The sequence below is a fragment of the Cloeon dipterum genome, chromosome X (assembly GCF_949628265.1).
Source record: "Cloeon dipterum chromosome X, ieCloDipt1.1, whole genome shotgun sequence".
NCBI lineage: Eukaryota > Metazoa > Arthropoda > Insecta > Ephemeroptera > Baetidae > Cloeon > Cloeon dipterum.
Window position 1 is genome coordinate 32,901,082 of NC_088790.1, and position 13,089 is coordinate 32,914,170.

At 41.7% G+C, this 13,089-nt stretch overlaps 2 protein-coding genes across 2 annotated transcripts; one reads left to right on the top strand and one right to left on the bottom strand.

The window, feature by feature from the left end:
* The first annotated feature begins 93 nt into the window (after positions 1 to 93).
* Positions 94 to 1,402, top strand: LOC135946211 (LYR motif-containing protein 2). Its single transcript, XM_065494332.1, has 4 exons — positions 94 to 411; positions 471 to 611; positions 673 to 742; positions 1,262 to 1,402. The coding sequence occupies exons 1-4, from the start codon at positions 370 to 372 to the stop codon at positions 1,279 to 1,281; spliced, it is 273 nt and encodes a 90-aa protein (XP_065350404.1). The 5' UTR covers positions 94 to 369; the 3' UTR covers positions 1,282 to 1,402.
* LOC135946209 (uncharacterized) lies at positions 799 to 11,822 on the bottom strand. Its single transcript, XM_065494330.1, has 3 exons — positions 11,637 to 11,822; positions 3,461 to 3,677; positions 799 to 2,588 (listed from the first exon to the last, which is right to left on the bottom strand). Exons 2-3 carry the CDS (start codon positions 3,674 to 3,676, stop codon positions 2,130 to 2,132), a joined length of 675 nt encoding a protein of 224 aa, XP_065350402.1. The 5' UTR covers position 3,677; positions 11,637 to 11,822; the 3' UTR covers positions 799 to 2,129.
* Between the last annotated feature and the right edge of the window lie 1,267 nt (positions 11,823 to 13,089).

Below are 13,089 nucleotides of genomic sequence, written 5' to 3' on the forward strand. Positions count from 1 at the left end.
CATTGTAACAGAGCCAAAAGGAAATAATTAAATTTGGTGGCACACCACGCCCCCTACGAGCGGCATATCCCCCTGGTTACGCCCTCCTTTTCGGCTGTTTTGACGCTGAACACAAAAAATCGGCCGAAAATTCCAGTATTTTTTATAATACCAAAATCTTTGGTGCCACAAGTCGAAGGAACTTTCACTATAGTTTGAAATTCGCGCGTAAAGGGAACAAACATGGCGCTCTGGCGACTCCTGTCCCAGTTCAAATGTTTGTTTTGATTTTGGAAGGAAGGAAGGATCACCTGATTTATATCCCTTAAACATCAGGTTTTTAAATTAATTTACCAAAAATGGGGCTTGGCAAGTGAATAATTAGAAAAAATGGGTCGATTTCCCACGGGCAGCGTGCTGTCATTGAAACAGGTTGGTGTTGTCGGCGAGAAATTTGCTTGAACCAATTTAAATGTTGCTTTTTTCTATAGTTTATGACCAGAAAACAAGTTTTAAAGCTGTACAGAGACACTTTGAAAGCGATTCAGCGGGTGCCAGATGAAAAAAGTCGGACTGATCTTTTAGACTGGGCGCGCACTGATTTCAAAAAGCACAAAAGCCAGACGGACGAGGTATGTATTTATTATTGGCTGTTAATTGCTTCAATTTTGACTGAAAATTATGTTTTTCCAGGAAACAATCAAGGCTTTAATTTTCCACGGAGAGCGATCGTTAAAGGAGCTACGCCAGTCGTTAGATTTGAGTAATAATTAAATTATTATATGGGTTGGGTTGGTTGAATTAAATAAAACAAGCAAATTGCAGAATTTTAAAAATAGTTCATTCACACTTCAGTTCTCATACAACAAAATTGCACATGAATTAACAGAAAATTAAAATCTCTTTTCATCTAATAATGATAAAATTGTGCTTAAATCAAAACCGAAATCCAAAGTAAAAAGGTATCACATTAAAGACTTAGAAATTAATGCAAAGGACATTACAGGGCGCAGCTACATTTCAAACCAGTCGGAAAAATCACATATTTAAATAAATCAGTTTGACCTTCGACCTTGAACCAAATTGCAAAGTTGCAGAGGACATTTTTTACAGGTGTTTTGGTCCAAAGCACATCTCTGTAGCTAGCTTAGAACTGAATCTGTTCGGTTTAAAATGTACCTACCGCTGCCCAGGGGAAAAACAATGATTTTTATTATTTTCAAAAGAGTGACTCCATCAGTGACGTCATTTCTTGCTTCTTAAACCGGCTTCAAATCTGCAGGCTGGGCAAGAATGTTTTAGAAATAAAACATCTTGTGAGGTCAACAAGAGTGACATCACGCGCTCTTCGTCACGAACAAGAAGACGCACCCAACAAGATTTTACTGTCGCGATCACCTCTCCGAATAATGAGAAATATTAATTTTTCCCCGTCTGTCCTGTGAGGGATCACGCGTACTTAGTCTGAATGGTTTTTAAATTTTCTAGCTGGGAAAAATGGACTCCCTCGGTTACGCCCCCCTCGAGAAACAGCCGAAATCGGCCTCCGAAGAGGGGGGCGTAACCGAGGGAATAAAATATGGCAGCGCGGACACGGCAGGCAAGAGTGCACTGCTCATAGGGGGCGTGGTGCGCCGCCAAATTACATTCCCTCGGTTACGCCCCTGTCTTCGGAGGTCGATTTCGGCTATTTCAACGCCGAACATTTCGGCTTCACGCACATGAAAAAATCTGCCAAAAAATATAGTATTTTTTAATTTCAAAACCCGGTCGATGGAAACATTTCTATAGGCGTGGCTCCAAAAATCTTAATAAGGGGCGTGGCAGCTGCTATTGGTCGCACAATTAATTTTTTTAATTTTTAATGAATTGGAGGGTTTAAATAGACGTAGAAAGTTCTTAAAAAGGCAAAATACAGTTCAACGAAAGTCACTGATTGTTTTTTCCCGCCAAAAAACGCGATGCTCTTCGTAAATCGCTTCCAACTTCAGACAAAGTAAACGCATGCCCTGCTATACTCGCGTAGAAGCGTCAACAATTAGGGCGTGAGAATCTACTTACCTAAAAAAACTACAATTACGAGAAATAATTAATAAAAAAAAATTATGGAAGCATTTTATTATTTGAACGTGTGCGATCGGGGGGCGATTTCATCTCTTGCTCTTGCCCATGAAGGCGAAGCGTTTCCAGAAGCTGGTCTGGCGCTTGTTGTCGTCTGTCCTGGCGGCGTCGAGGTGCTGCTGCCTGCTGTCCCTGCGGCTCTGCCTGGTCGGACTGCTGTGTCCCGAGTCGCGGTCGTCGTCGCGCAAAATCTCGAGGAAATTGGCGTCCGACTGCTGCGACGGCCCGTTGAAGTTCAGGTTGCCGATCAGGTTCACCTCGCGCCGGCCCTGCTGCTCAGGGTCCACCCTGAACTCGCTCGGGTCCTCGACGAACGCCTGCTGCAGGTCGCGCATGATCTTCTTGCGGATCGTCTTCTTCATCGACAGGTGTCGCTCCAGGTGCCGCACGTCCTTCTGCGACAGCGTCCGGTGTCCGAACTCGTTGTCCCGCTTGCTGCTCGATTTGCGGCTCTTCACCGGCTTTTCCTGCTGCTGCTGCTGCATCGCCTTAAACAGATGATTTTTTATTAAAATTAAAGACCGTGAGGAGGTTTCTGAGCCCATCAATCGATTCCTGAGGGTCTAATTAGGCAAAATGGATGTTTTTCCGTTAAAAAAGTGCGGCGCGACGTGCGAACTTTATTTCCCGCCAAAATAACATGAATTCGAGAACTGCGCATGCGTCAGAGGTGACAAAGGAGTCATTCGTGCAGGCGGTCTCTCTGCAAGTGCTCAAACCAGCTCTCACGCATGCGCAGTACTCACAGTCATATTGTTTTGGCGGGAAAAAAGGTTCGCACGTCGCGCTGCACTTTTTTAACGGAAAAATATCCATTTTGCCTAATTCGACCCTCAGGAATCGATTGGTGGGCTCAGAAACTTCGTCAAAGACAGTCTTCAGGTGTAGAATGAATTAAAATTGAATATTTTTGATAGAATATTTCCACGAGAGTTGATTTTTTTAATATATATCTAAAAAAACGTAAAAAACGACACAATTTGTTGGTTTTTACCCTCGGAATATGCTGAGAATCCCTCCTGAAGCAAGAAAAGACCTTCAGCAATTAAACCCTGACGTCAAGGTAACCCTCAAGCGATCGATTTCATTAAATTCCCATTAAATAGCCATTTTAATCGCACGGCCAGGTCAAGAACTTTCAAATTATGAGAAACTTCACCTTCAGGGTGCTCGGGAAACACCCTGATGTGCCAAAATTCTATGTTAATTTACAGATTAAATAAGAAAAATTAAAATACTAAAAATCCATAACGGTTTAAGCCGATTTTTTGTGTAAATAAAAAAAATTGCCAGTTTAACAGTAAATTTGAGAATATTTCCGGCCTCACGATGACGCATTCGCGATTTAAATTGTTTTTACCTCGTCCTCTCCGCTGGAGCCGACGGAGACGGCGCTGTCGGGGTCGGTGGTGCCGCCGCTCGAGTCGCCGTTGACGTGCATCGAGTCGAAGTGCGACGCCAGCTGGTGGAAGTCATCGTGGCGCCGCCGTCGGCGCCGCGACCGCGGACTGCTCTCGATCCCGTCGAACGGCACTCCGAAGATGTCGCGCAGGTGCGGAATCTGGCGCTCGCTCATTCTAAAATCAAATCAAATTTTTATTTTCTTTTTCTTCTTCTTCTTGAACTGTGATAATTTTTTCTGAATGACTCATCGGTGCGAATGAGGGTTTTTAAGTCAGCGAGCTGTGTGTGAGTAAAAAATGAGCGTGCACGCTTTTGTGCTCTGCTGGAGTTTGGCAGGAAGCGAGGCCTAATGCACACACATAATGTAAAATAGCAACGCGGAAATCTTGATTGGCCCAGTAGAGAGCAGAGAGCAGTGCAGTGCAATGACGACACTCGAGCCTCCCGCACGCACAAAAAACGTAATTGCGGCGGCTGCATTTTCGGCATTTGGCGACGTCTCTGCGCGGCTTGAAGGACACGAAAATTAATCAAATCGTGCAGCGTGACACCGCGAAGAATGAGAATTTATCGTCTCTTGTTACAGCTTTAAGTGAACGCTGCATTTTCATTTAAAGTAAAAAGAACAATGGATTCATGCTCGCATTTGCTTTTAAATTTAATTGGCAAAAGGGCGCATTTAAATTTGCTCAAGGTTTTTAGCTTTAATAAAGACGATTTTCACAGGGAAGCGATTAACAACATTTTGCATTGTTTAATTTTTACATTTTGCCAGATTACTAGAAGAATTAAATGCTTTTGTAAACTTTTGAGCTGGTTTTCTCATTCTTTTCTTCATAATTTTGGAGAACAGAAATATTCGAATGAGAGATAAATGTCAATCAAAATTTACAAAGCCCACGATTTTGCCATAAATTCAGAATTTAACTCGTTCAAATATTTAATTTGGTTGCATCCTTCCAACAATTGATTTAATTGTTCATTAAAAATGGAACAGAAAGAGAAATGTGACATAGTTGTTAAATTTAGAAAAAAACTAACACCCAAATTGCAACACTGCCAATAAGAAAACAAAACAATTGTTCTTATAAAAATCACAATTTCAACAGGGAGAAAAACGTTTAATTATTTTTGAAAAAGTACGAGTTAAATTTTGTCTTGAAATTTTATTTGTCAAAGCGTGTAATTCGAGTGGAGACTCGTTTGTGTCGTGACAGCAGCGAGTGCAAATCGAGAAAGTAAAATGAGCATAATTCAAGGTGCGTTGCAATTATGAGGTTGAGCCTGGTTCGCTTTACATAATAAACATAATAAGCTAATTGTAAGCTGCGTGTGCGTACGAAAGGAAATGTGCTCTTTTGTGCATGGCTCGTGCTGCATGCACGTTGAATGGATGAAAGTGGCCGTGGGAAGAGGCTGCCGGCGATTCCCATGCATTTCCTTGCCGTTTCGCTCAAGATTCACCCGCGAGACGAGGGCCGCGTGATATATTATTCTCTTAATTCTCTCCATTCGATATCCATTTCGCGCCGCGCGGGGTTTTATTGCCGCCGCCGTACGTCGCATGCGGCAAGGCTGCTGTTGCTATCCCGTTATCAAATCGAGAAATAAATGCCGAGCTCTGCTGCTTCCGCGCAGCTACGCCGCCAAATCCTCAGCGCACTTTGTCAGTTTTTAACAGGAAAAAATTATGTTGCGTCATAGTGGAGAATTCGGCAAGGAGAGGTGCAAAGTGCCGCTAATTGGAGCATTTTTTATTTTTTACGGCAAAGAAAGAGGAGATTTAAAACATGAAAAATTTCTGCAATGCCAATAGTTTGCTTTGAGATTAATCTATTTTTTAAAATTTAAAAGCTATAAAAATTAGTTGTAACTCTCACGTTGCCGTTTTTATATTATTTTTGAGCAAAATAAATATAAAGAATTGGGCTTCAACGGAAGAATATCTATTTTTAGCGTTTTTAGTTAGCCAATATGAATTTTTACAATCAGTCAATAATGCACAGAAAATAAGAATAAATAATATTAAAAAACAGGTCTGTTACGTAATGAAATTGAATTAAATTTAAAGATTTTAATTAATTACAATGTATTTCCCTGATCACAAAACCACGATAAACGTCTAACTAGTTTTAATAAATAGCAATTAAGAGTAAGTTTTGCCAGCTAATGAAACTGAATTTAATTTATAATTCCTTCAGCAAAAAGCATTTCAGAAAAATTGCACTCGTTGCTATTGCTAGGCCTTTCACTTCACTTGCACTGGATTTGAAAAACTGAAAAATAACGAAGGCACACTTTCTAAATAATTGGCCCATAAATTTTTAACTAAATAGAGCATTATTTCAAAAACTGCTATTGCGAAACCCTAATTTAATTTCACGAACCACACCAAAATAACAAAAAAATAATACGAAAATTCCCAGATTGGCCTGGCGATAGTGAGATTAATGAGGAAAAGGAGCAGTCATTGTTTTTGGGTTGATAAATTCGGTCTGCCGAGATAGTGTCACGATTGCAAGTTTTCATTTTCACCTTCGGCGCGGACAAATCGAAGGCGCAAAGAGAGAGGGAAAAGAGTCAAACGCCCGCCCGTTCGCGTCTGACGTTTTGCCTCTCGTGAGCGAGCGAGCGAGCGAGCGGACCACTTTTACTTGCTGCCGCGCTCGCAGCTTATTTATGTTCCTCGAGCAGAGCTTGACTTATTTCGCGTGGGTACAACCTTCGAGAGCAAAACTGACTCACAACAACCACAATTGAAAGGCAGCCAATGCGGACAAATAATTCCCTCGACGCTTATTGCACTCGAGTAAAGAAAATATTCAACAAAAAAATTGTTTACTTTTTTCAATGTTGCCGCAAATTCCAGATAATTTTTGTTCGTACCAATTTTTGCCTCATTTTCTTTCCCTATTTTTGTCGATCAGGAAAAATTGAACAATTAATCAATTTAATTTAATGTTTTTGGTTGGTTTTTCAACAAACCCACAAACACCGGGGGACAGGATTCACGCAACGCGCAAATATGGCGTCTGGTAGAGCGCGAAAAATTAATATTTTTGTTTTTATTTGTTCACGAACGGCTGATTAGCCCGGTAATTGGCGAATTGACTGTTAAATGGTACATCAGGCTGATTTAAAATGTAAGAAAATACGCGGGAATGAAATTATTTGGCCGGCACGCCTCTTTTTCGATGCTTCTGATTGGCCTTCGTTATTTCAACGCCATTTTTACTTCTGACCGGTGGGAAAACCAACGCAGATCGCAACCCGGACCTCGGTGAACACAACCAAATGCATTTTTTTTTTTAATTTTGGGGCAAAATATACAAATGATTCGTCTGGAAGAAAAAAGGTTGACACAATTTTCGCGCGGCCTGAATTCATAATTTTCGCTGGTGTCATCAAATGCGAGATGGAAAAAGAAAGGCGGCATTGTTGCGACAAAAACGAGGCAATTTCGAGCGCGAAATTTTGTTTAGCAACGCTGATATCGGCGGCCGGCAAATTGGCTCGATGGCAGAGAAAGAAAGATGCACCTGCGCGATCTGCTCTGTGCTCTGTGTCTGCGTGCATGCGAGATGCGAGGTGAAACTGGGGCTCATTTCTTGTGCCTCGCGCCTATGAATCGGATGAGAAAGAAACGCAATCATCAATGATTCAGTTATAATTGTTGCTCTCACGATATCTCTGAGCGAGTGAGCGAGCGAGTGAAGAAGCTGCGCTGCGGCTTTGATCTTGCTGCAATTACACATCGATCCACCGATCCATCCATCCATCCAGCGCCCCAACAAACCCATGAGAAATGAGAATGGAAAGCGCGCGCGCAAAAAAATGAAACATATTAAGACGCGCAGTCTTCTCAGCACGACAGCGATCTGCTCTCTTTGTACCACAATGATTGATTATCATTAGGCTCCGTGTTAACACCAACTCAGCCAATTAATTCACTGCTTTTCCTTTTCAATTTGGCAAAAAAAAATGAAAAATTGAATTTTTGGACATTTCCAATGGCACGTTAGGGTGTTTCCTGATTGTGAGTGCCCTGATGTCTTTCAAAGGGTTAAATTGCTGATATTTAAGCAGTTTTTTCTTCAATTGAATCCTAAGGGATGAATTGATGCATTGTTTGCTGTCTAATTGCAACTAAAGAGTTGGAATATTGATTTATAACCACTGAAACAATGAATATTTGCATTAAACCGATTTAATTGCGAAAGAAAAGACTGAAAACATCAAGAATTCTTTTCTTGAAGAATCCTCGACGCTGATTGGCTGTCAAAACGCGCATGTCTGCATCTCCCGCGCAATTCACAGCACACGTAAGCTGTTGCCAGGCAACCGCGGGAGCTGCTGTCACGTGTGTTGCGTCAGCCAATCAGCGTCGACGAATTTTCTGATTTCCGTCTTTTAAATCGGTTTTAATCGACTTTTGATTAATTTCTGCGATTACAAATCGACTAATCAATTCTTTAGCTTCAAAATTAGGCACCAAACATCGGTAGCAGAATTACAAGAGGCATTATTTAACATGCAATTCTTTTGGCGGGAAAATTTAAACGTGAAAATGGACCAGTTACGCCCCTTTATGATAATTCAGTACTTTATTGCAATAAGAAAGTTTGAAAAATAGTAATGGTAGGACAATAAGCGACATTATAATACGCTGCTCTTGTGACACCTGCACATGAGACGCAGACTGGTTTTTTTCTCATTTGAACTCGATGTCGCACACGCATGCTGGAGCTGGATGCTGGATGCTGGAGATATGAACGCGCGCGCGAGCGAGAGAGCAGGAAAGTTTGCGCCTCCCACGCAGATCTTGCGGCCGGCCGATGGATAGAAAAAATTGAAACGCGATCGGCGGCAAAGTGGATTGTGTTTTACGCAACACGAAAACCGAGCAAGGCAAACAAACGCAAATGAAAGTCGGCTGGCAGACAATTAGCGTGGTCAGCGCCGCGTGAATATTATAAAACGCGTATCTCATTGTCAGTTCGCGCGCGCGTGTGGCAATCTTTCGGTTTTAATAATTATCAAACTGCTCACGTTCGATAACGAATAATTTTTGCGCACACGCGACATTGTTTTCTTTTCGTTGGAAGGATTGCGAAACGCCGAAAGAAACAAGGAATATATTTAGATTGCTGCGGCGAGGGCTTTTATCAAATTTATCACTGACGCAATTCGGATCACGGCCGTTTTCCGCAACACGAGAAAGATTCCGCGTAATTAAGAGAAATCGCAATTTGCTTATCAAATTTCATGCTAGCTGCCAAACGCTGTGATAAACAGCCGGCGGAACAATAAAAAAATAAATAAACGACTTTCTTCGCACTTGCTGGACGGTTTTTAATTTTTCCAAGGCAGAAATTAATATTTTTATATTTTTGCTCGACACACGAACTTTATGTAAATTAATTTACGGCACAGCTGGGTTAGTAAATTTTACAACTATTTTATTCGAATTACTGGGTTGACGTTTCAATTTCCATTCGAAAGCAATTTACGGCATAAATCGCCTGTGGAGAGAATTTGTATATTACAAATTCGTGCAGGCCATAAAAGAAATCAACACACGAATCCTGCGCAGCGGCAATTCGGCGCGCACTTTTCGCTGGCTGCGTTTTCACTTTGACAATAATTTGTATAAGCAAGCAAGCCATTCCGATTCCGCACTTGACTCGCATTCAATTTGTGTCTCTGTCATCAAATTGTTGGGTGCAACGCGAAAGGAGAATGGAGAAGAAAGTTCCGACATTATTGCAATTTCCGCGGCCTCGCATTTTTATTCAACGTAATTTGAATGAGCTACTTCTTCCAATTTCCGCCAAAATATCTACTCTGCCTTCCAAAGCAATTGGTTTTTAATTTGTATAATTCGGTTAGTCTTATTTTATTTTATAAAATTAAACAAATAATTTTTCCAAGACAATCATGAGTTTTTAAGCATCCTGGATTAACTTTAAAACCGATTATTTGCTCTAAAAATTCGAAATTCCAGCGAGTTGCACCCCTTCAATTAATTGATCATTTTTAGGATCTAAATCGGAGGCTAATAAATTTAAAAATATTAAAATTGGCATTTGCGAAGGTTAAAAATCAAAATTTGAAAAAAGCAATCGTGTTTTCAGGTTTTAAATTTGAATTTCTAAAAATCTAAAGCACTTAACCCTCTAAAATGTTTAAGAAAGGGATTTTTCATTATATATACTCCTTCTAAATACGACTTAACGGTTTTATAAAAAATTCAAAGAACATTTTAAACGTTTTTCAGGCCAAACTTGCAATAATTGGTGCAAATTACATAGATTTTTCTTAACAATAATTGAGATTCGGCCTAAATGAGTGTCTCGAAGCTGAATTCGAGGCAGGACAGCGCGGCAGAGAGAGATCTAATTTTATTTTTCTCGCGTTACAATTCCAGTTTGGCGGCGAGTGCAGTTTGCAGAAGCCGATTTGTGATTTGTGAGTTGCAGCGAGAGAGAGAGAGACAAGTTTTTGCGCGGCTGCATTTAATATCATACGTATACTGTACGTTTCGGGGAAACGCAGGCAGGCAGGCATTTCGAGTTTTGCCAGTGCAGCACGCGGACGCGCCGAGAGGTCATCAGGACGCGGCGCAGTCACAGCCTCCGTCGCTGTACCGTTGCTCCTCATCTCGGCCAATTGAGCCGACCGGCCGGCCGGCCGGCCAGCCAGCCAGAGAGAAGAGCAAAAAATTAGACCGACAGCGAGGCAGGCAGCCAGCGAATACGTAGCTCTCGGCACACGCTTTTTCCAAAATTGCTCGACGCGTTCCATTTCATTGCCTCCGAGGCGCCGCCGCGCGCACACAAATTCTGCGGGTGCTCGCCGCGTGTGTGTGTGCTTTAATAATTCAAATTAAGCGGAGAAATCGACTCTTCGCTCCACAAGAAAACGGGAAAATTCAGAGCTTTCTATGCCATTTTATAAACAATCCAAATTATTCTAATTGACATTGTTAGACTAAAAAGCTTAGTTTATTTCAACATGGTTTACTTTGTCAAACAATCGAGACATTTATGAATACTATTTTTAATTTTTTAAATTGGGCTCGATTTTTTAATTAATTTTAGAAAAAATTGTAGTGCGGAAGAGGTAAGTTTGAAAGCAAAAAGTGAAGTGTCTATTTGCAGAAAGTTTTCGGCGATTTATATTGAAGGAAGGCAATCGAGTGCGCAGTTGGCGTTCGGCGTGAGCCGAAAATAAAGTTGTTGTATTATGATCAAAGGACACGAAGAACCCCTTTCACGAAACACAACATTTTAGCGAGTGAGTGAGTGAGTGTGTGAGTGCATCAAACGCGCGCGCGAGTGTGCAGTTACGTGAACTCGCGCGCCTTATCAACTCGCTCAACTCGCCGCGCTGCTCGATGCTTTTACAAATTGTGCGGGTTCAACAAATTAGCCGAAATACGGAAAAAAATGAAATTTGCGAAACAATCTCTCGCCCAGTGGCAAACGTTTTAAATTAAATTAACTGTAAAACAAACTTCTAGATGGAAGCTGGTCCAGCCAGTTTTTTTTATTTTATTTTAACGAGATGTAATCACGGCCGATTCAAATTATTTCAAAGTGTTGTATAAATATAGTGAAAATTGATTCGATCCCAGCGTAGAAATCACCGTCATCTTCTCTGTTAAATATTTTGGCAAACATCTCTAATTATTTTATCCTGTTGTGCTACACTAAAATTGAGATCAAATTAATTTTTTCCTAACAATATACATACAGACAATAATAATAATAATAATTGCATTCAATGTGTGCCTGTATGATGCCTTTCTTTGATATAGGAGCAGATAATGCAAATTATAAAAAGCCCTTCCTGTTTTACAATGGCCTCTCTGCAAAACATGAGATCATGCTCTCATTCTCTTCTCATTCTTATCTGCAAAACGCCCGACACACTGCAAATAACGCGCGCACGTCTAAATAAATAACACAAATACGCATTACTTATTTAAAAAAAAATCTATTCCACCTCAATTATCCGCCCTGACGGCACTGATCAGCGATTAATAACATTTGTCCTTCAACAAATCACGAGGACAACGAACCGGCCTCTCGAAATTTAAATCAAAACAATAAAATTGTATTGGTACGCACCTGTTGTTTCAAGAAGCCTCGGTGTCACATGCTATTCAAGAATCGAAGCATTCGGCGGCGGCGGCGGAACTGAACACGCACCACGAAAAGAGCACCCTGGCAGCTCGCGTCCTGCGGCTCGACTCACCTGCCGAGAGCAAAGCACAAGCTCACCTGGCTCACGGCTCGCAGCTCGCAGCTCGCTCTCCTTCTTTCACTTTTCCGATTTCCGATCCGACTCTGACAGCTCGGTCGGTGCTCATTGCTTGCTGCATTCGCTGGAGCTGTATCGTAGTGCCACCTGCCGCGAAATTTTACAACCGCAATGCATACAACGGCGAGTCGGCGAATGGCTGCGAATTCTGCCTCTGCCGCGGCCGCCGTCACTTTTTCACCCTCCGAAGAACGAATCTTCACAACGATCCAGAGTGTGCTTCAAAGTAAGTACATAATTCGCATTCGAATGACTTGTGTCTAATTTACTTAATTATGGTTCTGACAATGAGATGCGTACATTTTTACTGCGGCCTGTTTTAACGTGCGTTCTTATGGCAACGCGTGCTAATCAAATGGAAAATTCTTTCACGGCACATTTTCACTCAGAGCTCGGAAAATTTCGAACGGATTGTCGAAAATCAAACTGATTCTGACTCGGTAGAGCACGGCCGTCAGTTTAAGACCGTTTGCGGGTGGAAATTCGGCGATTTAAAAAATACTTTGCTGGCAGCCATGCTTAAAAAATACATAAGCGCTTTTCCAAAAAGGAGAGTAAAGAATAGGAATCGACATTTTACCGCTGACCGATTATTGGAGTCAATTTTAGAATATAATATCCTATTGTTAGGTATAATTCATGCAACTCCAACCAGCAACCAACAATTTGCTATTTTTGTCGGATTTCTAAACAACACGGTCCTGCACGGTTATGTACATACTGCACGGCGGCCAAAATTCTTTGGATTGGAAGGCGGCCGCCACGGACCACGGCACTCCCGCGGCCGACGGCCTTTAAGTTTCAGGTGGATCGATGGAATTCTGCTTTTTTGTGAGATTTTTAGTTGGAATGAATATTTATGTGCATACAAGGGAAATTCTTGCAACCAAGATTTGAATTGTCGGTTGGCGGCCAAGAATTTTTCCGTTTTTCCGCGAATTTCTCTTCATCCTCGTAATTAATTGGGATCTTTTCGGTCTCATTTTGACGGATTGTTATGGCCGAACCACCGCCGGACGAATTTCAGCCATTTTATGTGCTATCACTGAAAATTGTTGATTGCGCGAAATGCGTAATGCGGTTTCGCGCCGAAAAAGCTGCACCGGTAGCCGTGACGACCGCCAGCCAATCAGCGACGAGCACTCGCCGATAGTAAACAAACGCACGTCTTTCGCTCGTTCGCCGGAGCTTTTATTCGCAATAATTCTCGCTCATTGTCTTTCGCCCTCCTGCAGTGTCAGCTGGCACGAACCCTTCACC

What these genes read in the sequence shown, in the direction of transcription:
- LOC135946211 (XM_065494332.1), top strand. Translation starts at nt 370, where the DNA reads ATGGGTCGATTTCCCACGGGCAGCGTGCTGTCATTGAAACAG. An exon ending in GCGTGCTGTCATTGAAACAG is followed by an intron (nt 412 to 470) that starts GTTGGTGTTGTC and finishes TTTTTTCTATAG; the next exon opens with TTTATGACCAGAAAACAAGT. An exon ending in ACAAAAGCCAGACGGACGAG is followed by an intron (nt 612 to 672) that starts GTATGTATTTAT and finishes ATGTTTTTCCAG; the next exon opens with GAAACAATCAAGGCTTTAAT.
- LOC135946209 (XM_065494330.1), bottom strand. Translation starts at nt 3,676, where the DNA reads ATGAGCGAGCGCCAGATTCCGCACCTGCGCGACATCTTCGGAGTGCCG. An exon ending in GCTCCAGCGGAGAGGACGAG is followed by an intron (nt 2,589 to 3,460) that starts GTAAAAACAATT and finishes CATCTGTTTAAG; the next exon opens with GCGATGCAGCAGCAGCAGCA.